The 27,966-nt window shown below is 42.9% G+C and overlaps 1 protein-coding gene and 1 non-coding gene across 2 annotated transcripts in view; both read left to right on the top strand.

Moving 5' to 3' along the window:
• Window positions 1-10,181: 10,181 nt before the first annotated feature.
• On the top strand, window positions 10,182-10,271 carry TRNAY-GUA (transfer RNA tyrosine (anticodon GUA)). Its single transcript is given in 2 exon segments — window positions 10,182-10,218; window positions 10,236-10,271. It is a non-coding gene; the product is annotated as a tRNA-Tyr (tRNA).
• A 980-nt stretch (window positions 10,272-11,251) lies between these two features.
• The window catches only part of MYBL1 (MYB proto-oncogene like 1), a 36,161-nt gene continuing 19,446 nt past the window's right edge, over window positions 11,252-27,966 (top strand). The window contains exons 1-5 of the mRNA XM_032777034.2: window positions 11,252-11,361; window positions 17,051-17,156; window positions 17,236-17,307; window positions 24,897-24,989; window positions 27,077-27,297. Of these exons, the coding sequence (XP_032632925.1) occupies window positions 11,342-11,361; window positions 17,051-17,156; window positions 17,236-17,307; window positions 24,897-24,989; window positions 27,077-27,297 (512 nt within the window). The 5' untranslated portion in view covers window positions 11,252-11,341. The remainder of the gene's footprint in view (window positions 11,362-17,050; window positions 17,157-17,235; window positions 17,308-24,896; window positions 24,990-27,076; window positions 27,298-27,966) is intronic.

Raw genomic sequence — 27,966 nt, 5'->3', positions numbered from 1 at the left:
TATTTTTGTTATTTGCTTAACTTCTGCACTAGTCCTGGATAATAAAAATAGATTACTTTGTGTCATTGGTTTACTATCAGTTTCTAATCACTTAGCATAATGTTGCAATATTTTGCTTGCAAACCTTGAAGGGAAATGTCACTTGCTATAAAGTAATTGTTTATATAAAAAATTCAGTTGGAATTAAAAAAAACAAACAAAAAAACATGGTCAAAAATTCTGTTACTTGTAAGATTTGTAAAAACTTTGTATTGTGGGCCAAATGTTACCTGATGGCATTCCCTTAATGATGCCATAGTTTTGTGAATAACTGATCACATTTCTGGAGAACTTTATCTATAATTCCATAAGCAATTCTGCATGCTTATTGAGAAAGGATATACTATAGCTTCTAAATTAGAGATTCAGGAGTGCATAACTAATTTTCTCCATTCAAATTATTTTTCTTGAAGCTGGAGCAACACTAGTGAGAGCACCTAAGATTACCTGCTATTTTGCAGCCATTGTGTTTTGAAAGTTGTACTGCTTGTAATGCTCTGGGGTTGTACCTTGTGGGTACACAACAGGAAGAGGTTAAAGCACTTAATAAATAACTGGTAAGAGCAGGCCAAGTGATATTGCATGATTGAATATAATTCCATATAAAAAGATAAATCCCTCTCCAATCCAGAGCTTTAAATGCTGCATTGGTGTTGGTGTCACTAAGCATAACCCTAAGTAACTCGGGAGGGTGGAAGGCCACAAGGGTATGGAGCCTTCCTGGTTTTAGGCCTCAGCAAACAAGAGTCCTTCCATGTTTAAACTTTATCGACCTCAAAGGCCTGGTGTAACAGCCGTTATCAGTTGAAACAGTTCTAACTGGTCTAAAGCAGAAATAATGATGCCTGTGCACCTTTAGCAGAAGGACAAGATAACTTGCAGAAGGAAAACTTACTAACAAGCTGCTGCGGCCAAGATTACTTAATGCACCTGCGCTTCCGTAACTGCTACAGGGGGAGGAAGGAGGAGGAGAGGGAGGGGGAAGACAAAGAAGTGTGTGAGAAAAAATGCTGCAGCTGGACAGAAGAGGGAGGGGAAATGGGGGCTTGCTAGTCAGCGAGAAAAGTTCTCATGGATATAAAGGAACAGACTGCTTAAATTAGCTGGGCTGGATCTGAGGCATACTAAGTCTCCTAGCACCGCTTTGGGATCCCAAATAAACTTGTGTTTTGCTTCTCCACCTCCGTGTGTTTATTGGCGCTAAGCACTCTGGGCACGGACCACTGTTGCTCACCTTGGGCATTCTTCTGTGCCTGCAACATTGGTGCCCAGATGCAGTAGCCTTTGTAAAGGCTTTTCTACTTGCTGTGTTTACAATTCAGTACCCAATCATCTTGTTGTTCCTGCCTACGCCACCTCCTTCCCCACCCCCAAAAAACTCCTCCTTTTCTGCACCAAATTGTAAAAATGGTAGTTCTTGGATATAGACCCCTTACTTGGAATTGAGGATTGTGCCATAAGTCACTGGAATGGTAACTTTTCCCTAGGTTCATAAGACCTCCAAATTTTGACTTTTTTGTAAATTACTTAGACTTCTATGTAGGGTAAAGAATAAGCAAATGTATAGTCTTTTTATAGATGGCTGTAACTTAATTTACAAAGATGGAATTCAAACTGTCATTTGTTTACAACTCTTATACCTGTTTCTTGAGCAAGAAGCTCCATTTATATTTTGTAACTTCTTATAAGTAAACTTATTTTTGAAGTGAAGAATACACCAAGACAATCGTTTTTGTCTTGGTGGGCTTGTACTTGCCGCATCACAACAGGTAATGGCATGAGGTAGATGCTCAAGGCCAGATGGCTACAGTAAAGTACTGAGAAACAGGTATGTTAGCCCCAGGCTGAACAAATCCCTGGTAACCAAATGGCAGTTGCTCCAGGTTAATCAAGGCACCTGGGGCCAATTAAGATCTTTCTAGAAGGCAGTGGAGATAGTTACTTTAATTAGAACACCTGCAGCCAATCAAGGCAGGCTAATCAGGGCTGAAATAAAATGCTACTGTAATATACCATGAAACTTCAAATGAAATTACAATTAACTTCTAAACCCTGATCCTTCACTCTACCCTGTGCAGGAAGATCCTGGAACAGAGTCCTAGGGACTCCCATGAAGCAATGTGGAGGCTAGAGCAATTTCCCCCTCTTGCTGAAGGATAGTGACCTAACGTTATTTTCTATAGCATATTAAAACTTACGTCTGAGACTAGAGTTGCTGACTTTCTACTTGCAGAAAACTGAACACCCTTGTCCTGCCCCCAAGGCCTCACCCTTCCCCAGTGCCCTGCTCACTCCATCCTCCCTCCCTCTGTATCTTGTTTTCCCCTTACTCACTCACACATTTTCACTGCAAGGCCCAAGCAGGCACCAGGAGGAGAAGGCCAGGAGCTGCCACAGTTTGAATAAGGGAAATGGAATGTGTGATTCAAATACTCTTCACCGTACCAGGGAGAGATTTTAAACACTATTGTAAAATTGATTGCTACCCCCAAAGAGTCCCACTATTCTCAGTGTGAGCAACTGAAGAGATTACGGCAGGAGCTTCATTTTTCTTGCCTTCACCCAACTGCCCTGGTAGGGGATCCAGTAGAGCTGAAGTCATTGTCTGACTCCTTCCCTACCTGACAATGAACTGTATAACAAGGAAAAAAAGTTATGCTGTTCCATGTTTAACGATTAAATTGTTTAAATGTGTGCTTTAATTGACTATATGCAATATGGACAAATTAATGTTATGGGAGTCTGTCAGAGCCATCCCTAGGGTACGGCAAATCAGGGTGACTGCCCTGGCCCTGTGCTTTAGGGAGCTCCAAACTTTGTGAGAAGGTGGACGGGGAGATGAGGTGGGGGGGGGGGGCACAAGTAGGAGCTCCTGCCCACCTGTGGGTGCTGTTGATCAGCAACTCCGCCTCCCTGAGCCTACTGCTGATCAGCTGTTTCATGGCATCTGGAGGTGCTGGGGGGAAGGAGTGGAAGTGGGGAAGGGGCAGGAGCAGATGTGGGGACTTGGGGCGGGGGGAAGGGTGGAGTTGGGCTGGAGCTGGGTGAAGCCAGTGGGGAGCACCTCATCTATGTCCTGGCCCTGCATGTCCCTAGGGATGGCCTTGGTCTTTGTGTAATGTTTCCTGACACTTATATTTAAATATATAACCTTAATATTGCACTGGTGTTATTTTATGAATTCATTATAGCTCTTTAATGTTAAGAAGGTGAGGTTACATAGAATATAATTCATGCTGTCTCAAAGCAGCTTGAGAGGGAATAGGGTAGATTGTCTCACACAACATGACCACCTGTCCTTCATTCGGTGTCCAAAGTTCCACATTGCATCAAACAATATTGTCTTGTATCCACCAATAATCATACAAAAAATAGTACACTGTAATACAGTATAGTGTTTGTATATAAATATGTGTCCCAAATAAAACATTGGGGAGGCTCTTAAAAATAAACTCTCTCTCATAATTTCCAAGTTGTCCTTTATTTGAAACATAAAGGGTCTGTATATGGGTGTGAAGGAGATTACCATAGCCAGGGACTAGCTCTTGTGTTTCAGGAACATTCGTTTTAGTGAAGCTCTGCATTCCCTGTTGCCAGACTCCTTTTGTGTTGCTCAGGGTGTTGGCAGCATCAGACCATATGACTCACTTACTTTTTGCAGACTCCTGCAGGCACCCACCACTATGAGGTGTTAGGCTTTGCGCACAGCGATGTCTGGCTGCTGGCACGGTTTCTGATGTGCTCCACAGGCTAGGTGGGTTGCAGTGGCCACCCAGGGGCGGAGATGCCTTAACAGACACATACCCCTTCATGCTCCTCCTGCAGGGAGGGACTCGCCTGCACAGCCACCTAGACTAGCAGCTTGCTGGGAAGGGCTGGTGGTGGGAGTGTCTTCACAGAAATTAAAGCTGCCTGCCCTCTGTCTGCTGACTTTGGCTCACTGTGGGGCTGTTTGGACTAGCTCAGTCCCAAGCTCTGAAACCCCTGAGCAGGGAAGGATTCAGAGATCCCAAATGTCTACACAGTAATGTTATGTCCACAGTCTGCTGAACCAGGCCAGCAGGACATTTAATTGCAGTGTAGACATACCTCAGGGGGGCTGAAATGGAGGCTCGTGGGTAAGGACTACCAGGGAAGGGGGTTGCAAATTTGGAACATGTCCACTGGACGTCTGGACCCCTCCTTCCCAAGCAGCCGTCATGTAGCTGGGGCCATTGCTAGAAAGAGCAAGAGGAGCTGCAGGCTCTGGAATGGGGCCAGAAATGAGGAGTTCAGGGTGAGGGAGGAGGCTCTGGGCTGGGGTACAGGAGGGGGTGAGAGCTCTGGCTGGGGGTGCAGGCTTTGGGAATGAGGAGTTTAGGGTGCAGGAGGGGGCTCTAGACTGGGGGGGGGGGTGGGTCTGAGGCAGGGGGTTGGAGTGTGGGGTGTGGGCTCCTTGAGGGACTTTGGGGCAGGAGGTGTTTGAGGTGCAGGTTCTGGGCAGCTCTGATTGGTGTGGTTCTCAGGGGCCCCGGGAGGCACTCACCTCAGGCAGTCCCTTAAATAGTAGCGGCACCAGTGCTTCCCTGGCATTTCCCAGGGCTGCAGGAAGATGGATGCACCTGTGACATCCTAGATTTATGTCCGTCATGGATTCCCAGCCAATGGGAGCTGCAGAGCTGGCACTCAGGGTGGTGCCTATGGTTGGGGGCAGCACATGGAGTCCCCCAGCCACCCCTCTGCCTAGGAGCTAGACATACTGCCACTTCCCAGGAGCCAGGCAGAGCTGGGCAGGTAGCCTGCCTTAGCCCCGCTGTGCAGCCCAGCCCCAGTCTAAAAATGTCAGCCAGACTTTTAGCATCATGATCAGCTGTGCTGACCAGAGCTGACAGAGTAGCTTTTGTGATCAGACTGAGACACATATACTACCAAGTCATGATATAATGATACTGTCCTCTTTCTTAGACTCTCTTCCTTGTTGAGGTTGGATGTCTTACTCCTGCTCAGCCCAGTCCTCCAGATGCATACTGCTGTGAATGGGACCTGATCCTTTACACCTTAAATGTATGGGTGTTTTCCATTGATCACATGAGCAGGATCTGACTCAGAGTGCCTACTACCATGAATAATTCCAGTAAAGTACTGCCAATAGGACTAGCCACAATATGAGGTACTTTGCTTGGAAGAAATGTTTGCAGAAGTGAGCCCTTAAATTGCCTGTCCCAAATAGATTACAGTCTGTCTTTGTACTGTATTGTAAGGCACCATGGGGATTATGTTATAAAGTAATAAATTATGTATACACATGCAATTCCGGTATAGATAAGAGAAATCTCCTAACTGCTCTCTTCAAATGTTAACAATATTTGGTGTCAAAAGTTAAGTGCTATAGGAGTTAAATAAATGAGTTGTTCAACCCCTAAATGGCAGAAATAGAGGCCCCAGTCCTAGGGTTATCAAGTGTCCAGTTGTCATAAACTGATGGTTGAGGGTTAATGTGTCTTTTACTTGTAAAGGGTTAAGAAGCTCAGTAAACCTGGCTGACACCTGACCAGAGGACCAATAAGGGGACAAGATACTATCAAATCTTGGTGGAGGGAAGTCTTTGTTTGTGCTTTTTGTTTTGTTCGCTCTTGGGACTAAGAGAGACCAGACGTACATCCAGGCTCTCCAAATCTTTCTAAATCAGTCTTTCATGTGTCAAAATTGTAAGTAATAGCCAGGCAAGGTGGATTAGTCTTATGTTTGTTTTCTCAACTTGTGAATGTTTCTTTTTGCTGGAAGGACTTTTACCTCTGTTTGCTGTAACTTTGAATCTAAGGCTAGGGGTTTCCCTCTGGGTCTATATGAATCTGGAGTACCTGTAAAGCATTTTCCATCCTGATTTTACAGAGATAATTTTTTACTTTTCTTTCTTTAATAAAAGCTTTCTTTTTAAGAACCTGATTGATTTTCCTTGTTTTAAGATCCAAGGGATTGGTCTTGAACTCACAGGGTTGGTGGTGGGGGAAAGAGGGGGATGGTTAATTCCTCCTTGTTTTAGATCAAGGAGTTTGGATCTGTGAAGCCTCTCAAGGCAACCCAGGGAAGGGGAAAGTCTGGGGGGGTCTGGGAGGAGGGGGATAAATTTCTCCTTGTTTTAAGATCCAAGGGGTTTGGATCTGTGTTCACCAGGGAATTGGTGAAGTCCCTCAAGGCAACCCAGGGAGGGGACGAAGTTTTGGGGGAACAGAGAGTGCCCCAGACACTAAAATTCTGGGTGGTGGCAGTGTACCAGAGCTAAGCTATTAATTAGGCTTAGAAGCGTCCATGCAGGTCCCCACATCTGTACCCTAAAGTTCAGAGTGGGAAAAAAACCCTTGACATGGTGGCAAAGGTGGGATTTTTTTTCTCTCCTTTCTAGCTGCTTGGAATGCAGCCTGAGGGCAGAAGTGTTAAGTTTTTTTAACAACCGTCTTTGTTAAGAGGAGTCTTCAAGCTGTGAGCAAGCAGCCAGAAAAAGGAATTTACAAGCTAAATTGTTTTCTTTCTTTCTACCTCTCGGGTATAACTAGTTAGAAAGTCTCTGTTAACCAAGCAGCCCTGCTGAGTGCATCCCAAGTTCAGTAAACTGCAGAGGGGTGTGGCCAGCACAAAAAAGCAGAAAAATGAGTGCCAAGGAAGCAGTTAAACAGGAACTGGCTAGGCTGGACGCAGAAAAGAAAGCCAAAGAGGCTAACCACAAAAAAGCTATAAAAATAAAATAAAAAAAAAACCAAAGAGGCTGGCCACAAATAAAAATCTTGGAGAAAAAAAAAAAGGAAAAAGACTAACCACAGAAAAGCTATAAAAATAAAACAAAAAAAAATAAAAATCCAGAGGAAGGCCCACCAGCAGGCCCTGCAATTAGCAAAGGCTAAGCCGCATGTACCAGCCAACCCTAACAACCCTTCTCCAGGTACTGTTTCCCATCGCAGAAAATTCCCCACCTATAAGGCAGTTGATGATACTGAGGCCTTCTTAAAAATTTTTGAAAGGGCCTGCCTTGGGTACAGCATCTCTGCATACCTGTACATGATAGAGCTGAGGCCACAGCTCAGTGGACCATTAGCAGAGGTGGCGGCTGAAATGCCTAAGGAACACAAGAATGATTATAATTTTTTTAAAACCAAGGCCAAAATCAGAATGGGGCTAACACCTGAGCATGCCCGTCGGCGGTTCAGAGCCCTAAGGTGGAAACCAGATGTGTCATTTACCCAACACGCCTACCACATTGGAAAGAATTGGGATGCCTGGATATCAGGAGCAAATGCTAAATCTCTGGAAGAGCTGTCCCTCCTAATGCAAATGGAGCAGTTCTTAGAGGGTGTTCCTGAGGAAATAGAAAGGTACATCCTAGATGGGAAGCCCAAAACTGTAACCGAGGCGGGAGAGATTGGAGCCAAATGGGTGGAAGTGGCAGAAAAGAAAAAAACTACTAGCAAGGGGAGCGGATATCACAGGGGGCAAACTGAAAATAAACCCTATCACCCAAGACCCCACCTACAACCCAAGGAAAGCCCCAGACTCCCTATTGTCCCACCTCACCAGTCTTCAGCAATCCACCTCGGCCCAGTGAGCAGTAAGCAGGACTCTGTTTTAAAAGTAATGAACTGGGACGTATAAAGGCCAACTGCCCCAAGAACCCCAACCGAGTACAGTTCATTACACCACCATCACACTAAGGATCCCCTGGTCCAGATGCCTCTCAAATACCCTCGGAGTGAAGGGAAACCTTGAGAGTGGGTGGAAAGAAGGTTATCGCATGAAGAGACACAGGGGCACAAGTGTCAGCTATCCACCAATCCTTAGTAGACCCCAAATTCATCAGCCCAGAGGCCCAAGTGACAATTCACCCATTCATGTCAAAATCTGTAAACTTGCCTACAGCTGAGTTCCCTGTCCAGTACAAAGGCTGGTTAGGAATGTGGACTTTTGCAGTCTATGACAATTATCCCAACCTCATGCTACTGGGGGAAGATTTGTCCAACCAGATGAAGCTGGCCAAGAGGGTGGGCATGGTTACACGCAGCCAAGCCAGGCAAGCTTCCAAACTCATCCTTGTTCCTGAGCCATCCACAAGGGCCCTGTCTGTGTTACTAGAGACCCGGACAGAGGTGGTGGAACCGAATATTCTACCCATGAATGCTACAGCCAGAATGAATCCAGTCCCTGAACCGGAACTGGAAAAGCAACCAACACCAGAACCATTGCCAGCAGTGATGCCAGCGCTTGCAAACACATCTACAACCTCAACGCCAGAGGGCACCAGCGGGCCTGAACTGGCAGAGGCAGCAGACAACCCTACCCAAGAGGCTCAGCCAGAGCCTGAAATATCGCATAGTGCACCGCGGAAAGCGGTTCACCATCAACGAAAACAACCCCATCACCTACATCGCTTCCAGAGGGACCAAGCCCAAGTCCGAATGGGGTTGTTCGTAACTGAGGTTTTATTGTACTTTCATTTTTCTCAGGGTGGCCAATAATGATAATAAGTTTTGTTTTAATGTTTACTCATTTCCTCTTTAATTTTTATAGAACCATTTTGCTCGGGTTGCAAACGTTGCGGTGTGTGTGGGGGAAATGTGGTTAGAAAAGTGCTGTTTTTAGACTGGTTGAACACCTATTATTAGTGTTGATTTAAATAAAAGGAAAAAGATAATACCATTTTGACTTTCCTAATAACCCCTGTCATAAACAGATAGTTAAGGGTTAATGCCTCTTTTACCTGTAAAGGTTAAAAAGCTCAGTAAACCTGGCTGACACCTGCCAGAGAACCAATAGGGGACAAGATACTTTCAAATCTTGGTGGAGGGAAGTCCTTGTTTGTGCTCTTTGTTTTGTGGGGTTGTTCGCTCTTGGGACTAAGAGGGATCAGACGTCAATCCAGGCTCTCCAAATCTTCTGAATCAGTCTCTCATGTTTCAGAATTGTAAGTAACAGCCAGGCCAAGGCGGATTAGTTTTATTTTGTTTTCTCAACTTGTAAATGTTCCTTTTTTGCTGGGAGGATTTACCTCTCCTTGCTGTAACTTTGACCTAAGTAGAGGGTTCCTCTGGAGATATGAAACTGATTACCCTGTAAAGTATTTTCCATCCTGATTTTACAGAGATGATTTTTTTACTTTCTTTCTAATTAAAAGCTTCTTTTAAGAACTGATTGTTTTCCTTGTTTTAAGATCCAAGGTGATTGGATCTGGACTCACCAGGGATTGGTGGGGAAGGAGAAGGGATGGTTAATCTCTCCTTGTTTAAGATCCAAGGGGTTTGGATCTTGTTCACCAAGGAATTGGTGAAGCCTCTCAAGGCTGCCCAGGGAGGGGAAGGTTTGATGGTGTGGGACAAGAAGTGAAGTGATCCAGACACTGAAATTTCTGGATGGTGGCAGAGTTACCAGATCTAAGCTAATAATTAAGCTAAGAAGTGTCCATGCGCAGGTCCCCACATTTGTACCCTAAAGTTCAGAGTGGGGAGAGAACTTTGACAACCTCCCTTCCTAATACAAAGTACCTTATAACTGAGGAGGCTGATCTTCTGCTTTTCTTACTCCTAATGCTTTTTGCACAGGAGTAAGGGAGGGAGAATGTTATTCTTTAGGGCTCATCTACACTTACAGTGGTGCTGCTGCACCCATGCAGCTGTAATGCTTAGTGAAGCTATCTACACTGACAGGAGAGCTTTGCCTCTTGGCATAGGTACTCCAGCTCCCCTCTTGGAGTTGGAATACCTATGCCCTCCTCTCGATGTAGTGCTGTCTACACTTGGGGCTCGGTTGGTATTACTATTTGCTCAGTCAATATAAACTTGTCCTGTAGACCATGCCTCAGATTATACATTATATCATACCATATATGTCAGGCAAATATACATGAAAGGAAGGAGAATCTCCTTTGAGAGAATTTACTTGTTTTATAACGGGGAAAATGTAAGTCTGGCTACCTAATATTGCATCAACAGTCAACAATTATTCCTCTCCAAAGCTCCAGTTCTCTCTCCATTTGTTATTGGTACAAAAGCTGCCCTCACTAAATTTATTACTGCCCCAGACTAACTTCTCCTTAAGTGCTGTGAACTGAATTACACTGGAATAGTTTAGTCATGAAAGCGAGATATGTGTACAGAGAAAACAAGCCTATTTATAGAGTCCCTTCGATAGCTCAGCTGGTAGAGCGGAGGACTGTAGAGGTACTGCCTACGGGAATCCTTAGGTCGCTGGTTCGATTCCGGCTCGAAGGAGACATGATTTTGTAGACTACGCTCTGCAGTACTGACCTGAGAAATCCCTTGTCAGTAACATTTGTCCTACGACAGGTGTTTTCCTCCCTCTGCCAATTGCGCTGTTCACGTGCATTTTATTAGTCCTGAGTCACTGGCAAGCGAACGAGTTCCTGATAGTAAATGGTTATCGATCACAAGCAGCCCCACTGCCTCCCTGCAAGTGCCAGCCCTAGCAACTAAGGGGAGCGTGCCGAGGCCTGGGACGCAAGAGCTGCAGCAGCAGAACCCGTATCCGGACAGGGCTGTGAGTTTATTGCGCAGCCTCAGTGGAACAAGCAGCCACTCTTTCCCACTGTGACGCTTGGCGGGAGGGAAAACTCACTCCCCCAGCATGCAGCGCGCTATGTCCCGCCTCACCGCTCCGAGTCCGTCCCTGTCTGGCTCTATGCCCCGCCCCCTCCTTCCCCTACTGGTCGCACTACTTCCCCCGCTGGCGCGGTGCCCCGCCTCGATCTCGTGCGGCCCCCACAGCCAATGGGGTTGCAGTCCGCGTGCGCAGATTCAAACGGTGACTCTGGAGGGAGGCTGGGCGCGAGATTCGGCGGCACGGACAAAACCAGCAGCGAGTGTGGCGGCGGCGGAGCGGCTGGAGAGGCGCGGCCGGGACGGGCACGGGGGAAGCTGAGGTGGCGCGGGACGCAGCTGGAGCCGGGGCCGTTGTGACGGGGCCTGGGAGCCGCAGCTTGCACCCGGACAAGAAGCGTCCGCCACCCCCGATCCTGTCCCCGCAGCCGGGCCGGGCTAAGCCATGTTCTGTGTGCGGGGGGCCGGGCCAGGCCGAGGTTAGGCGCTGCTGCCGGTAGAGGCGGTGGGGTTAGATGCGCTGGGGTCTCCGGGAGCGGTAGAGGGAGCTGCCCCGTTCCCCGCGTCCCCCCGCCCCCCGTGTGTGACGGGGACGGGCGCCACGAGCGGCAGAGACTCACGAGCCCGTGCGTGAGCCCCAGGGCAGCGTGAGGAGCCCGGGCGGGGAGCCGCGCAGCTCTGTTCGCCAGCCCGCCTGCGCCCCCTCCCTATGGTGCGCCTAGAGGATGGCGAAGAGACCACGCAGGTGAGTAATGCCCCCCGATTGGCCGGCCCTGGCTCAGGTATCTCCGCGTCTGGGTCCCAAATCTCCGCTCCCTCCCCGGTCTCAGCGCTTTCTGTCTTCCGCGCCCAGGTGGTACCTGTCCCCTGCACTCCCCGCCAGCTCCGCTCTCCGCTGTGGGGCAGGTAAGTCCGCCCTACCCCCACCCCTTGTCTCCCTTCATCTTTCTCCCCAGACCAGAAGCGTAGACTCTCCTCTTACCCAGCTGTCCTTCCCCGTGCTCAGTTGTCACTCTCCGCGCCCCGCAGCTGTCCCGATCCCGTCTGCATCACGCCCCCATCTCCTGTCACCGACCCAGCCTGTCGCTACACAGGTGTTCCCCCGACTGCTCCATCTCCCCTGCATGTTGGTTTCCCCAGGAGTCGCTGCATCCATGTCTATCCCATATTACCCCGTACCTCAGACATAAAGGTAACTTCACCTTCTCTTTCCCCGAAGGTAATAGATACTCTTCCCACACAATAGTTTTTGTCAGTTTTCCCTACTTCCATAACATTGCTGATCCTTTCCCACTCTGCTTTCACACGCTGCTAATGGGAAGCTAGGCTTGACCATAACCAACCATGTGCTTTTAATATTCTTTGTCTTTACTAATTCCTAATTTTTTTAAAAAACACAGACTGTTTCTCTAGTCCTCGCATGTCCACTGATTGAAAGAAAGCTGTATGGGGTTCTTGCTCTGTAGCTGGGGATCTATGAGAGAAAGTGTTTATTCAGCTGCAAACATTGAGAGCTGTTCTGGATAAATCCTCAGTTTTGCAGGAGCCCGTGTGTCTCCTAAAAATTCAGATTTTGAATATAAAATGAAACTAAATTTATTAATACAGTTATTGCTGTCTTCAGTTTTTTTTAGTGGTGGACTTCCATAGTGTTACCTGTTTTTTTAAAAAATAAAATTTTGAAAACTGATAAGGAAATACAGAAGAGGGTTTATAAGGTTGATAAAGGAAGAGCAGGGTAAATGGTTATGAAAACTATTAGGTTGTGACCTTCCACACTATTTGGAGGTTGCTGTGGATTCATATTGTGCATAGGAGTGAAGAAATTATAGTTTTGTGGTTGCTACATAAGAACCTGATACTGTATTTTTCTTCCTGAGGAGATCAGGTTTATTACAAATACACAATAAATTCATAGTTTTTGTTGAAAAACTGCAGCAGGGGAGGAAAGTAATATGTTTGCCCTGTAATTGTTTCAAGGAACACAAAAATATCTGAGAAACTGCCTTAATATAGGTATAATAGAACATCAGAAATTCCATCTACAATGTTGTACCCAGTATACCATCTGGAGCTTCTCTCTTTTTCCAACAGAAGTTGGTCTACTAAAAGTTATTACCTCATCCACCTTGTCTCTCTGGCGTTTAGGAGCTAAGCAAGACTTACTAGTCTTTCTGTAAGTGCTAACATGCTGTCACTGAACACTGAATTGTGAAAAGTTTACATTTCTTGCTAGATAATTAAAATAGCTGTACATAGAGGATGAACTCATCTTCTACAGATTGGTAACACCAGAACAAAAATTATGTTAGCATATAATAACATGACCTGCAAGAACGGGTGCAAACTGCTTTTGGGATTGCTAATTTGTACAAGAGTAAGGAGGCATCTTGATCGTTCAGTTCTAGGTGGTATTATTAGGTATAACATTGTCTTTGATTTTTAAAATGAGAGAAGTTTTCATTTCTTAATACATCTGCCAACTCTTCAGCATAATAAAAAGGGACACTGAAGCCTAGAATCTTAATTTAAAAAGTATTTTGACTATTAAAATTGAATTATTGAAATTTAACTTATGTATTTTTACTCTTTCAAACAGCTTGGTGAAATTAAATGGCTCTGTTTCACTTTCTGTTTTCATGCACTAATTCAATACAGTTTCAGTGTACAACACTACAGAGGAATGATCAAATAAATTGTAATCACCGGAATTTTAAAAATTCAATTCTTATTAGGTTTTGAGGATCTTTTTAAACTACCTTTTGATTACTTAAGCACATATATAATTTTTGGGCCTAACCTGTTTGTGTCCTAGTCTAAGCAAATCTATACGCTACAAATGCATGTTTGTTTTCAGACAGAGATGGGTGGGGTACAAGAAATTTTAATATGTGGACTCTAGTGCAGATACTCTTTTCTCTCTGTGTAATTTAAACACTCAATCTTTGGGCTGTGTTGTACATTATTTTAGTGCTAGCTGTTTTAGTGGAAACATCCGATTAATATTATTGCATAATTCCATGTTATCTCTCACATCTGGTGCCAAAAGTGTTGGGGGAGGGATAGCTCGGTGGTTTGAGCATTGGCCTGCTAAATTCATGGTTATGAGTTCAACTCTTCATAAGGCCACTTAGGGATCAGGGGCAAAAATCTGTCTGGGGATTGGTCCTGCTCTGAGCAGCAGGTTGGAATAGATGACCTCCCAAGGTCCCTTCCAACCCTGATATTCTATGCCCTACCCACTTGCCAAAACATCCAACTTTACTCCTAGAAACTTCAACAGTGTGATTTTGTTTGTTAAAAACAAAAACACCCACCCATCCCATGGTCTACTGGGAACATAGGGTAGTGCAAAATATACTGAGTTTAATATCAAATAACAATTGATTATATTCATTTTCATTTGGGAAAATTACATTTTAAAAATATATCAACATTGCTCCGGAGTTTTCTATTCACCATACTAGAATGCCACAGTGACCAGGAACTGTGGTGTTGCTGCATAATTTTTGTCAGGTTTTTCACTGAGTGTTCTGATTCTTGGCTATAACTTGAATACAGATAAGCTTTAGTTTTTTTTATTGCCTTTCCAAATAGTATCATATTAAATAGTTTGACCCAGAAATGGTAGTATTTGAAGTTGTAGATTAGTAAGACTAGTGTCTCTGGACTAGTGGGTTGTGTGTGTTGGGCAGTAGTTAAAACAGGAAGAGATACCTAAAGAGAGATGTTTTGTTTGCTCTGTCACCACTATTTTGCAGGTGGCCTAAGCACAAAGGTTTCTGTTCTTTCAAGTCAGAATAATACTTTAAGGGGTTAATATTAGAGGTTATTATCAAGTGTTTGTTGTAAACCATTTAAACAGCAAGATATTTGCTTATTAATTATCAATATTTTAAAAATTAATGTTGGTAAAATAGTTATTCAAACATGTAAAACATTTAAAGGATGCCTTTTTGATGTGGGAAATGAAGAAAATTAGATTAACTGTACTGTAACATAGTTGGGAGAACTATACAAAACAAAACAGTATTTTACTGTCTATTTCATCATCTGATTCAGATGAGTTGGCCCTTTTTCAGTAGCCTGCTCTTAATAATAGCTTCAGACTCCTTTTCCCAGTTGTTAACTTTAATTTTGGTCCACTATGCAGTGCTTAAATTACGGAGATCATGTTCAAAGCGTAACCACATAGAGACAATTGAGTTGTAATTTTAAGTGTACTTTGTGGCTTACTTGAAGTGAAAAGAACAGGAGTAGTTGTGGCACCTTAGAGACTAACAAATTTATTTGAGCATAAGCTTTCGTGTGCTACAGCCCACTTCATCAGATGCATGCAGTAGAAAATACAGTAGGAAGATACACACACACACACACACACACACACACACACACAACATGATTACCATACACACTATAAGGAGACTGATCAGTTAAGGTGAGCTATTATCAGCAGGAGAGAAAAAGAACTGTTTGTAGTTCTAAGGAAAATGGCCCCTTTCTAGCAATTGACAAGAAGATGTGAGGAACTGTGTGGGGGGAATAAGCATAGGGAAATAGTTTTACTTTGTGGTGGAACGGGGTATTATCAACATGCAATTGCTGGGCCTGAGTGAAGAGATGAAGTGTGTGTGGGGAGTGGGGTAAGAGGTGTGGGCAGGGAGAAAAAATAAATCAAGACTTGGGGTTCAGATTTCAAAAGGACTTAGGAGACTAAATCCCATTAAAAGCCAAATGGATATATGTTGAAAGTCAATGGGACTTATGTCCTATTGAAAGTTGTATCCAAAACCTTAAGTCTTTTTTCTATACAACTTTGGGTACAACTTTCCTAAGAACCTAAGTGAGTTAGGTTTCAAAGTCCCATTGACTTAGAACATGTGTACTTTTTTTATATTTGACTTTTAATGGGACTTATGTGCTTTTGAAAAATTTGAATTTTCTTTTTTATAGACTGGATATTTCTTATTACAGTAAAATTGAAAAACAAATAAGGACTGCATGATCATTTTACAGTCATCACTTTGAGTGTAATCTACTTTCATAAGTAGTGGGAAGGATTTGCTATAGATCATTAAACATGTATATTTGTGATTTTTAAAAAAAATCAAATTGTAGTGACAAAAGCGGGAAAATTAATGCAGTTGTAAAGGGGGGGAAGAATGAGTTAAGCCATTACACACTTCTGTGAGCTCCTCTGTGTAACTGAGTTTGTTCGCAGTTAAGGTTGTGAAGTATTATACCACTTCTCCAGTAGATGGAGCATACTCAACACGAAGGCACAAAGGTCATTACCTATTTCTACCATTTCTTTCTTCTGACTCACTATAAGGTAAGTTGCTCAGCACTGTAGTTTAAGTTCTGCTGCTTGCTCAGCTAAATTTTGTCCATCTGAAATTATACTTCGTCGTTAGTTCTTGTATTTTTCTTTTATTTTTTAAAGGAACCCCTACTCATGGTCTCAGTTTGACTTTTTAGGATTCCATTGATTTTGCTTGGCTCTTATCTTTTCTTCAGTTGACCCCTAGATAAGGATCTATATGTCATAATTTTTTCCTGCCTCCCACCTTCAGAGACTGAATTATTCCTCTGCAGCTCTTCCATTCTAAGAGTCACAGTAAGAAGGTTCAGGCTTGATTGTGCGCTCTGATACTGTGATTACTGCTTGTAGCAAGCATTTTATCTAGGTTCTGATGCTGACATTATATAGCAGAATGATTTTTGTGGGTCTGGATTTAGTGATCTAGATTCTTTTTTTTTTTTTTTAACCTTTCATGAAGACATTGCTTCCGCTAGAGTAACATCCTTAAGTTAAACAAAGCGGGGCACTGCCATAACTCATAGTGTGACTGTCAAATTCCTAAGTATTTTAAAAAATGCACATACTTTAATTGGTGTGTTAACCTAGAACTTGCACTTTTGTACACCAAAGTACATGTCAGCATGTCTGTGTGAATTAAGAAAGTTGAAACACGGCCTTTCTATGGGTTTACTAGACTAGAAAACCATTTTGTTATGGCCCTAATGCACCTAGTTATTTGCTATGCCTAGCTGACAGATTGTTGGATGCTATATTTAAAAAAAGCCTAAACAGTGAGGTTAAGCAAATCTTTTGCCTCAGTTTAAGCTTTTAGAAATTTTCTGCCTATTCCTCACAATATATAGTTCTGCAAAATTGACTAGGTCCCTTGTGTGGTTTATTACTTATCTTTGACGCATAGGATATGAAAAGGAAGGATACTATACTGGATAAGACAATGGTCTGACTTTATGTTCCTACAAATTTTATACTTCTTTCTAGATATCTTCCAGAGATGCACCAGATACACAGATTACAACCAAAATCCTCTCTGGTTTCTTGAGTTAGTGGTGGTCAGTTAACTTAAAATATATTTCTAGTTTGTTTAATCTGTTCTGTTTGTTTAAACCTGCAGTGAGGAAGAAGATGATGACCTTCAGTATGCAGATCATGACTATGAAGTACCACAGCAAAAAGGGTTGAAGAAGATATGTAACAGAGTAAAATGGACACGTGATGAGGTAACACTTGACCGGGTAATTTTACTTTTTATATCATACCAAAATGCTATATTTCTCAGCTGATATTATGTCTTTACAGGATGACATGCTAAAGAAGCTGGTAGAACAAAATGGTACAGATGATTGGACTTTCATTGCTAGTCATTTACAAGTAAGTGTGAAGTATAATTTTTTTAATGAAAGAGTCTACTAGGATGATATGTCTAATTTGGGAATGACAGGCTATGAAGCAGTTCATATGGGGAGGCATACATGACTGCTGTATCTGACTTCTATGGATACCTGTAACTTGGGCTGAGACAGCCAAGTCCCAAACCCTCGAGGCTCATGGAGTAAGACCAAGACTTTGACTTCCTATTAATTTCAGGTTCGAAGCCAGCCCCTTGTGAAGCACCAGTGTACTATGCTCATGTCTGCCAATATATCTGAAGTGGGTTGCTGCATTCTGAATCATTTGCGGTCTTCATGTGGGGTTACAGTCAAGTCCATGTTGTGAATTGAGGTAGTTTAACTAGGAGGTGATAGAAGTGCAAATCAGTCAAAATCCTCCTTTCAGATGTGAAAGGAAAAAGAGGCTAGTTTTTTGACCAAAGGAGGATTCTTTATTGCTGTGGCAATCTGTGTCCGGGAGCTATGAGGAAACCATCTCAAACCTAAGGCTTTGAACCAATTTGGCAACCTGTGGTCTTACTCCGTCAATTGATAAGGTTAGAGTAATATCCAGTTTCCAATCCTCCCCCCACCCCCTACTAAAATCCCTCCAGCCCTTTTGTGGGGTTGAGTTTAAACTAGTAGCTTTATCTATCTGAGGTGGTGGGCTGCATTAACGGAGAATGACTGCCATCTGCATATTGATAGCACTGAAGTCCATGGCTTCTTATTTTTTCGAAGTTTCCTCATGATGAAGGGGTGGGGGGGGGGAGAGAGAGAGTATTGAGTCTTGTGGTCCATGACATCATTGGTCTGGGTGAGGCAGAGCTGATGTTCGTTTTGGTATTGGGATTTGTGAGGTAAACAAATGAATAGAATGAGTACATTGTGATATTGCATGTCAAAAGCACTGTATGGTCACTGGTGTCAAGTGACAGATCTACACAGTACTGTAAGCCTAGGGTAAATTTACAGTCCAGGTAGATAGATTTGCACTAGTGGGGCATAAGCTAGCGCATTAACAATAGCAGTGTGGACGCTGTGGTTCAGGCTGGAGCTCAGGCTCTGAAGCTCACCCAACCCCCTAGGCTTCAGATTCAGAGCCGCAGTGTCCACACAGCTATCTTTAACATGCTAGCTTGGGGGTCGACAACCTTTCAGAAGTGGTGTGCCAAGTCTTCATCTATTCATCCTTATTTAAGGTTTTGCGTGCCAGTAATACATTTTAAGGTTTTTGGAAGGTCTCTTTCTATAAGTCTATAATATATAACTAAACTATTGTATGTAAAGTAAAAAAGGTTTTTAAAATGTTTAAGAAGCTTCACTTAAAATGAAATTAAAATGCAGAGCCCCCCCAGACCAGTGGCCAGGACCTGGGCAATGCGAGTGCCACTGAAAATCAGCTTGCATGCCGCCTTTGGCACGCGTGCCATGGGTTACCTACCCCTGTGCTAGCTCGAGGCTCACTCATGTGAGTCTGTCTGTCAGTCTGGAAGGCTTGTTCCCAGTTGCAGTGTAGACATACCCTTACGAACTTGTTTCCTGCCTCGCGACAAAAGAGGTTTATCCACCAGTGTCAGAAGGGTTGAATTTGTGCGGTACTCTTCTGGAATGTGATTGTGATTGATCCAGGATGATGAAAATGACAGTGCTGCTGGAATTTGGGTGCGACTATCTTCTCACTGACTTCACTAAGAAAACAAGGGTTTGGAATGTGTTGAATAAATGACCAGGTTATTGATGCCAAGAGCAGATTTCATGGTTGACCAATCTTTGCCTTTAAAGTGAATGTAATAGTTAACCTTTCGAAGACATTGATGCTTTTTAGTTCTCCTGCTGGTGGAGGAGTGGCACTGTATGTGAAAGAAAACATTGAGTCAAATGAAGTAAAAAAGTAAATGAACCAAACTGTACCATAGAATCTCTATGGGTAGTAATTCCATAGTAATTCCGTGCTTGAAGAATAAGAATATAGCAGTAGGGATATACTACTGACCAGGATGGTGATAATGACTGTGAAATGCTCAGTGAGATCAGAGAGACTATAAAAATAAAAAATTCAGTAATAATGAGGGATTTCAGCTATCCCCTTATTGACTGGGTACATGTCACCTCAGGAGGAGGTGCAGAGATAAAGTTTCCTGGCACTTTAAATGGCCGATTCTTGGAGCAGCTAGTCCTGGAACCCAGAAGAGGAGAGGCAGTTTTTGCTTTAGATCTAAGTGGAGCACAGGATCTGGTCCAAGAGGTGAATATAGCTGAACCACTTGATAATAGTGACCATAACATAGTAAAACTTAATATATCTCTGGGGCGGGGGTGGAGAGGGAGAAAACACCAAAGCAGCCCACTACAGTAGCATTTAATTTCAGAAAGAACAACACCACAAAAATGAGGAAGTTAGTGAAACAGAAATTAAGAGGTACAATGTCAAGTGAAATCCCTGCAAGCTGTATGGAAACTTTTTAGACACCATAATAGAAGCTCAAATTAATTGTATACCCCAAATTAAAAACATAGTAAGAGGACCAAAAAAAGTGCCACCATGGCTAAACAACCAAGTATAAGAAGCAGTTAAGAGGCAAAGGACATCTTTAAAAAGTGGAAGTGTAAAATTATAATTAGGAAGGCCAAAAAAGAATTTGAAGAACACGTAGCCAAGGACTTGGAAAGTAAGAGCGCAAAGAAAAAAAAAAATGTACGTTAGAAGCAGGAAGCCTACTAAATAACTGGTGGGGCCACTGGAGGATCAAGATGCTAAAGGAGCACTCAAGATAAGGTAATTTCAGAAAAACTACATGAATTCTTTACATAGGTCTTCACAGCTGAGGGAGATTCCCCAACCTGAGCCATTCTTTTTAGGTGACAAATCTGAGGAATTGTCCCAGATTGAGGTGTCATTAGAGGAGGTTTTGGAACAAATTGATAAATTAATCAGTGTCACCAGAACCAGATGGTATTCATCTGACAATTCTGAAGGAACTCAGATGTGAAATTGTAGAACTACTAACTGATAACCTCTCTTTTTAAATCAGCTTCTGTACCAGATGACTGGAGAATAGCTAATGTGATGCCAATTTTTTAAAAAGGCTCCAGAGGCGATACTGGCTATTACAGGCCAGTAAGCCTAACTTCGGTAGGGGGAAAATTGGTTGAAACCGTAGTAAAGAACAGAATTATCAGACACATAGATGAACATGATTTGTTGGGGAAGAGTCAACATGGTTTTTGTAAAGGGAAATTGTGCCTCCCTAATCTGCTAGAATTCTTAGAGGGTGCCATGAAGCATGTGGACAAGAGGGATCCAGTGGATATAGTGTACTTAGATTTCAGAAAGCCTTTGACAAGGTCCCTCACCAAAGGCTCTTAAGCAAAATAAGCTGTAATGGGATAAGAGGAAAGGTCCTCTCCTGGAACAGCAACTGGTTAAAAGATAGGAAACAAAGAGTAGGAATAGATGGTCAGTTTTCAGAATGGAGAGGTGTCCCCCAAGGGTCTGTGCTGGGACCAGTACTGTTCAACATATTCATAAATGATGTGGAAAAAGGGGTAAACAGTGAGGTGGCAACATTTGTAGGTGGTACAAAACTACTCAAGATAGTTAAGTCCAAAGAGACTGTGAAGAGTTACAAAGGGATCTCACAAAACTGGGTACTGGGCAACAGAATGGCAGATGAAATTCAGTGCATATTGAGAAACATAATCCCAGCGATACATATAAAATCATGGGGTCTGAATTAGCTGTTACCGCTCAAGAAAGAGATCTGGGAGTCATTGTGGATAGTTCTCCGAAAACATTGGCTCAATGTATAACGGCAGTTAAAAAAACAAACAGAATGTTGGGAATCATTAAGAAAGGGATAGATTGGGGTGGAAAAACTTTTTGGGCTGAGGGACACATCTAGGTATAGAAATTGTATGTCGGGCCATGAATATTCACAAAATTGGGGTTGGGGTGTGGGAAGGTGGGAGGGCCCTGGCTGTGGGTGCAGGCTTCAGGGTGGGACTAGAAGTGAGTTCAGGGTGCAGGAGGGGGCTCTGGGCTGGATTGGGGGGGTGAAGGTGCAGGCTGGGGATGAGAGGTCTGGGCTGTAGGAGGGTGCTCCAAGCTGGGACTGAGGGCTTTGGAGGGTGGGAGGGGGATTGGGGCACAGAGGTTGGGGGCTGGGGGTGCAGGCTCTGGGGTAGGGCTGAGGATGAGGGGTTTGGGGTGCAAGAGGGTGCTCCAGGCTGGGACTGAGGGGTTTGGAGGGCCGATCAGGGTTGGGGTGTTGGGGGAGGCTCATGGGTGCAGGCTCTGGACAGTGCTTACCTCAAGCAGCTCCCAGAAGCAGCGGCATGTCCCCTCACCCCTCTGGCTCCTATGCAAAGGTGCGACCAGGCGGGTCTGCTGCATGCTGCATCATCTGCAGGCACCGTCCCTGCAGTTCCCATTGGCTGCTGTTCCTGGCCAATGGGAGCTGTGTGAGCGGTGCTTGGTGTAGGAGCAGCATGCAGAGTAGAGTCCCCTGGCTGCACCTATGCATGGGAGCTGGAGGGGGGATTTGCTGCTGCTGCTTCCTGGAGCCACTCGGAGTGATCTCTGACCCTGTTCCCCAGCTGGAGCACCAGAGTGGGGCAAGCCCCAGACTCCGCTCCCCAGTGGGAGCTTGAGGGCCGGATTAAAATGGCTGGCGGGCTGGATGCGGCCCACGGATTGTAGTTTGCCCACCCCTGGGATAAATAATAAGACACAAAATATCATACTCTCTCTCTAAAAATCCATGGTATGCCCACATCTTGAATACTGCATGCAAATCTGGTCAGCCCATATGAAAAAAGATATATTGGAATTGGAAAAGGTACAGAACATGGCAACAAAAATGATTAGGAATATGGAACAGCTTTTGTATCACGAGAGATTAATAAGACTTGGACTTTTCATCTTGGAAAAGAAAATAATAGAGGTCTAAAAAAATCATAACTAGTGTGGAGAAAGTAAATAAGGAAGTGTTATTTACTCATAACACAAGAACTAGGGGTCACCAAATTAAATTAATAGGCAGCAGGTTTAAAGCAAACAAAAGGAAGTATTTCTTCACAAGTCAGAGTCAACCTGTGGAATTCTTTGCCAGAGGATGTTACGAAGACCAAGACTATAGCAGGGTTCAAAAAAGAACTAGATAAATTCATGGAGGATAGGTACATCAATTGCTATTAACCAGGATGGGCAGGGATGCAAAACCATGCTCTGAAGTGTCCCAGCCTCTGTTTGCCAGAAGCTGGGAATGGGCGAGGGGGTGGATCACTTGATGATTTCCTGTTCTGTTCATTCCATCTGAAGCACCGGCATTGGTTGCTGTCAGAAGACAGGATACTGGGCTAGATGGACCATTGGTTTGTCCCAGTGTAGCCATTCATATGTTTTGTGTTCTTATCTTGGGGTTGGAGAGAGGGCAGAGAGGGATGTCAGGTGCCCTTTGGTAGCCTACAGCAATCATTAAAGTCACCTTAACAGGTGGTGATATAGTCAGTCATTGCTTTCAGTACTGCTGTCTTGGTGATGAATTTCATCTTAGGTCTTTAACTTAGATAATGACTAGATACAAGGTAATATGTTTTTTAAACGTGTTTACAGCAGCTGACATAATAAGGGCCCAGGTAAATCTCAACTTCAGAAGGCATGGAAATCATGGAAATGCCTCAAACCATGATCTTTTAAAAATTCTTTTAAAAGATAAATGTCTACAACAGTTTTTAACAGAAACAACTGCCTTCACTAGTCAATTTCAAGCACAGAATAAATTTTACAAGTAATATTAGTCAATTTCAGGGATTAAATTTAGTTACAAAATTCATTCCATGCAACCTACATGAAATTCAATACTTTGCCATTTAGGCTGTTGTGAATTTTTTTTTTAAATTGTGATTCACATAGGGTTCTAGTTATAAACTGAATGAGGTGTTAACTTCAAAAACATTTTAGGAAGTTCACATGATAGAAATGTGACAATTTACTAAAATAACGGTCAAGAAATTTTTGTAAGTACTGGCTAAAATTAAAATTGGGTGCCTAAAATTCATCTCCTAAATGACAGTGGACAGAAGTTTTCAAAGCTGCTGAACACCTGCAGCTCATGCTGGCTTCAATAACGTTTATGAAACCTTAATGCTTCTGAATCTAAGGCTCCTTATATACAGGTGACTAATTATGGATGTTAGGGGACTACCCTTAGGCATGCAGGTCTAAAAACTTTTGGCTTTTCTCTTCCTTCTTCCTCCTCCTCCTCTATCAGAGACTAACCTTTTTTGGTGGAGATTGTGTGTGTGAGTGCAAATAGGGGTGTTTCTTGTATTTTCTCAAAGATGCTTGATTAAAAAATACAAATAGGTTACAGTATCACTACACTTAATGGTGTGCAGTTGCATTGCAGAAGTCTAATTAGTTAATGCTTGTAAATTGTTTTCAACATACAAAATGACTTTAGGACCTTAGAGGGAAAGGGAGGAAATACAGTAACTTAACCCAACCTAAGAGGTTCCAAAAACCTACTTGTGGGAAGAAGAAAATGAGCCAAAGCTGATGAGATCGATAAAGGTGTGGTGGCAACTTTTTTTTTGTTTTTTAAAGGCAAGGACAGGATCAATTGTAGACCAATGTGTTTCTAACTCTTAAAAACTTGGAGTTATTTGTGTTTAAGTCTTTATCGGGATGTGCCTGGTTTGAGGACTAATCTCACCTCAGTAGCTGGGTAGGTGCCCCCGAAGACTCCCTTTTGGTAGCATCAAAGGAAGTTAGCCTAACTGCTGAAAAGAAAAGTTATTTAAGCTGCTATGTGGCAGTGGGGGATCAGTTAAGGGGACCCCCCCCCCCGCCAACCAGCCTGGGAAAAATATAGGGAAGGATCAAGCATCCATTCCCAAAGTCAAATAGTAATTGTGGGAAAGAACTGTACTGTTCTGTTGCTGATTCTTTTTTTTTTTTTTTTTAAAGGTGGGCAGGCAAGGGTGTTCTGTGGATAAGACCTCTACAGAAATCTGCCCTTCTGTGACAGGTTATTGGCACTGAATTTGAAAGGATTTTGTAGTCAGTCTGTTAAACTCTTTAGCTTTGCCTTGACCAAAAAAGTGGCAGAGTGTAGCTACCATGTGCTAGGTAAGCCTGACCAGAATGCAGCTCATTTTTTGGTCAAGACAAAGCATTTGGGTACTGTCTTTGTGGCCTTGGGAGGGGCCATGAGGACATAAAGCGCACGTGCAGTGCCCTAATGGTTTACTGTTGTAATAAAAAAAAGTCTCTGGCTTTTTGTGCACAAGGCAGCAACATATTGAGTATAATACATATCTGCATCCACATCTTAAAGGACAAGTATAGAATGAGTAAGTAACTTTTCCATAATGAAAAGAGCTCAACTGTAATAGTGGCTAGGAAGCTCAGTGACTGAATCTTTTCCACTTTGGAATAACCTGTGTAATGCTAATCATCTATAGTTCATTATTTAGTTTTACATTGGGCGTTAGTCAAAACTATTGCTGTTTGCTACGAAAATAGTCTGGAAAACTGTCTATAAACGTAATCTTTAGCAAAGTTGTTTTTTAAAACTGTTTCAGAATCGTTCGGATTTTCAGTGTCAGCATCGCTGGCAGAAGGTTCTAAACCCAGAATTGATTAAAGGTCCCTGGACTAAAGAAGAGGATCAGAGGGTAATGGAACCTATTTCACATTGTGCTTGGTTATTTTTTGACTGTAGCAAAAGCATATCAAGACCTCTTTCTGTGTCTCCTCCCTACTCCAGTTACTATGGTTTTGTTGGATTCTCAGATCCCAGATGACACGTACTAGATTGAATTGACCTCGTTAGCACTACAAAAAGTAACTTTCCCTCTGTTGATATTCACCCCTTCTTGTCAACTGTTGGGAATAGGAAACTTCCACCTTGATTGAATTGGCCCCGTTAACACTATCCTCGCACTTGGTAAGGCAGCTCCCATCTCTTCATGTGCTGTAATATATATACCTACCTGCTGTATTTTTCACTCCATGCATCTGATGAAGTGGGTTGTAGCCCACGAAAGCTTATGCCCAAATACATTTGTTAGTGTCTAAGGTGCTACAAGGACTCCTTATTGTTTTTGTGCATACTAGCTAGTTCACTTTGTTATGCTGGGTATATGCCACTGCCCTGGATGACATAAAATGTGAGGCCTGCTCAGGTGTTTATCATTTCCCCATGCTAGTTGAACAGCTTCTCTAACTCATTGAGTAGAAGAGCCCTCTGTGTTTGGAACTGACATTCATAGGCCATAACCTAGCCTGTCTTACACGTTGTGGTCCCCAAGACCACCAGACTTAACAGGTGACCTGCCCTGATGGCGGGGGGAGAATGGATTTGTATGCTCTTGTGAAAGACATTTATAAGACCTTAAAAAAATAATGAAAACAAAACCCTTCCCTGTTTCTGCCTGTTACATATACTATTAATATAGTATTAATTCACATCTTGTCTGTTTTCTGTGAAAACAGAACCACTGGAAAACTAAGAGGACTGACATAACAGATGCCAAACAAGTGAAACTTGAGTGAGAGTGGAAACAGTTTTTACTCCAACTTTTTTAAAAGTCCAAAAAGAAAAAAATACCATTTTTAAACAGTTGGAATAAAAAATCATCCCCTCCTCATAGGGCTTTACATAATATCTCATTTGGTGATGATCTCAGTTCTTCAGTTACATATAGGCTTCCAGGAAAAACAGACAAGACCTTTCATTAGTAATATGTAAAACAAGCAGCGTGCACACACACTTCTTTACAAGAAGTATAGAATTTTAGAATTGTAGGACTGGAAGGGACCTCTAGAAGTATTATGTAGACCAGTGGTTCTCAACCAGGGGGCTGCAGCGCCCTGTAGGTCTGCGAGTCCTTTCAGGGGGGCCGCAGAGCCCCACAGCTGAAACCTGGTGCCCCAAGCCCCAGTGCTGAAGCCAGGAATGGCATGCATGGCTGAAGCTGGTGGCAGTGTCCTCTTTCTCCCCCACCCTCAAAAGCCAGAAGCGGGGTGCGGGCTGAAGCTGGTGGTAGTGTCCCCCTGCAAACCGGAAGTGGCACATGGGGCTGAAGCTGGTGGTGGTCCCCTCTCCCTCCCTCCAATGATGGAGATTCCACAACCTCTCTAGGCAGTTTATTCCAGTGCTTAACTACCCTGAAATTAAGTTTTTCCTTAAGTCTAACCTAAACCGTCCTTGGTGCAATTTAAGCTGATTGCTTCTCGTCCTGTCCTCGTATGTTAATGAGAACAATTGACTTCCCTCCTCCATGGAACAACCATTTATATACTTGAAAACTGTTATGACTCAGTCTTTTCTTCTCCAGATTAAACAAACCAATTTTTTTCAATTTTCCATGAAGGTCCTGTTTTCTAGGCCTTCAATCATTCAATCAAATAATTTAAGTATTTCCCAGCACCAGTGCATCAGTTGGCAGAAATCTAACTTGGTCAGCATATATTTTTCTACAGCTAATATTACCTTCCCAACATAGTCTCCTTTAACTTTAGAAGCAGGAGTTTATAGATAATTCTGAAACCAGGATTCCTGCCAATGACTTTTGAAAGCACCATGACTGTTTGTCTCTATAGGCCTTCTCTAATCCTTAACTTAATTTTTTGAGAAATCAGTTTTATTATTCATCTTTTGAGATGTTAATTTCACAAATGCTCTTTAATAGAATTTCAAATCTAATTTTTCAAACATACTAAATTGTCTGTCATTGCTACTGTTTGATTTGTGTTCAAGGTTATTGAATTAGTTCAGAAGTATGGTCCAAAACGCTGGTCTTTAATTGCAAAACACTTAAAAGGGAGAATAGGCAAGCAGTGCAGAGAGAGATGGCATAACCACCTCAATCCTGAGGTAAAAAAATCTTCATGGACAGAAGAAGAGGACAGAATAATCTATGAAGCTCACAAGCGTTTGGGAAACAGATGGGCTGAAATTGCAAAACTTCTTCCTGGAAGGTGCTTTTCAACATTTTTGTATTAAATGTAAGAGTATGAAAGCCAGTCTTACAAGGTCTTTCCAAAATTCATGTAACTATTGTAATGGTAATCTAAATGTAAACAAATTTAAAAAAAAATCCACGGAAACCTAATTGTCTTCCTATGGACTTTTGTGGTGGTTGCCAAAATTTAAGTTCTGCTTAAAAAACCCCCAAAGCTTATGTCTTCTAGTTAAAGATGACACCCGTGATTAAGCAATGTTTTCTTGTTTGTTGCCAGACCCACAAAAACATTAACATCTGGAGTAATGTGAACTTCCTCCATTTATATTGTTCAAATGCCAACACTGTTAACTGTTATACTAATAAATATAATACCCATCACATCCTGATTTTCCATCTGTTTTTAAGGACATGGCAGGGCAAAATGTTACTAGAATATGTGCGTATTCTGATATCCAAAAAGGTGGTTAAATGTGATGGGGGTACATTTTGGTTCTTCACTGAAGACACATGCCCCCAAAACACCCAATCCTAAACAAACTTTGAAAAAGATCTTGGGCAAGCGTACTATAATTAGTGTTTTAAACATTGAAGTGCAATTTCTAATCTTTCTAGTTTTTTTTATTTACTTTTATCCACTAGCTAACTTGTGACAAATTCAGAGTCAGATTGTGAGCCCCTTACT

The sequence above is a fragment of the Chelonoidis abingdonii genome, chromosome 2, assembly GCF_003597395.2.
Source record: "Chelonoidis abingdonii isolate Lonesome George chromosome 2, CheloAbing_2.0, whole genome shotgun sequence".
NCBI classification, from domain to species: domain Eukaryota; kingdom Metazoa; phylum Chordata; order Testudines; family Testudinidae; genus Chelonoidis; species Chelonoidis abingdonii.
This window is presented reverse-complemented; position numbering and strand designations above follow the sequence as displayed.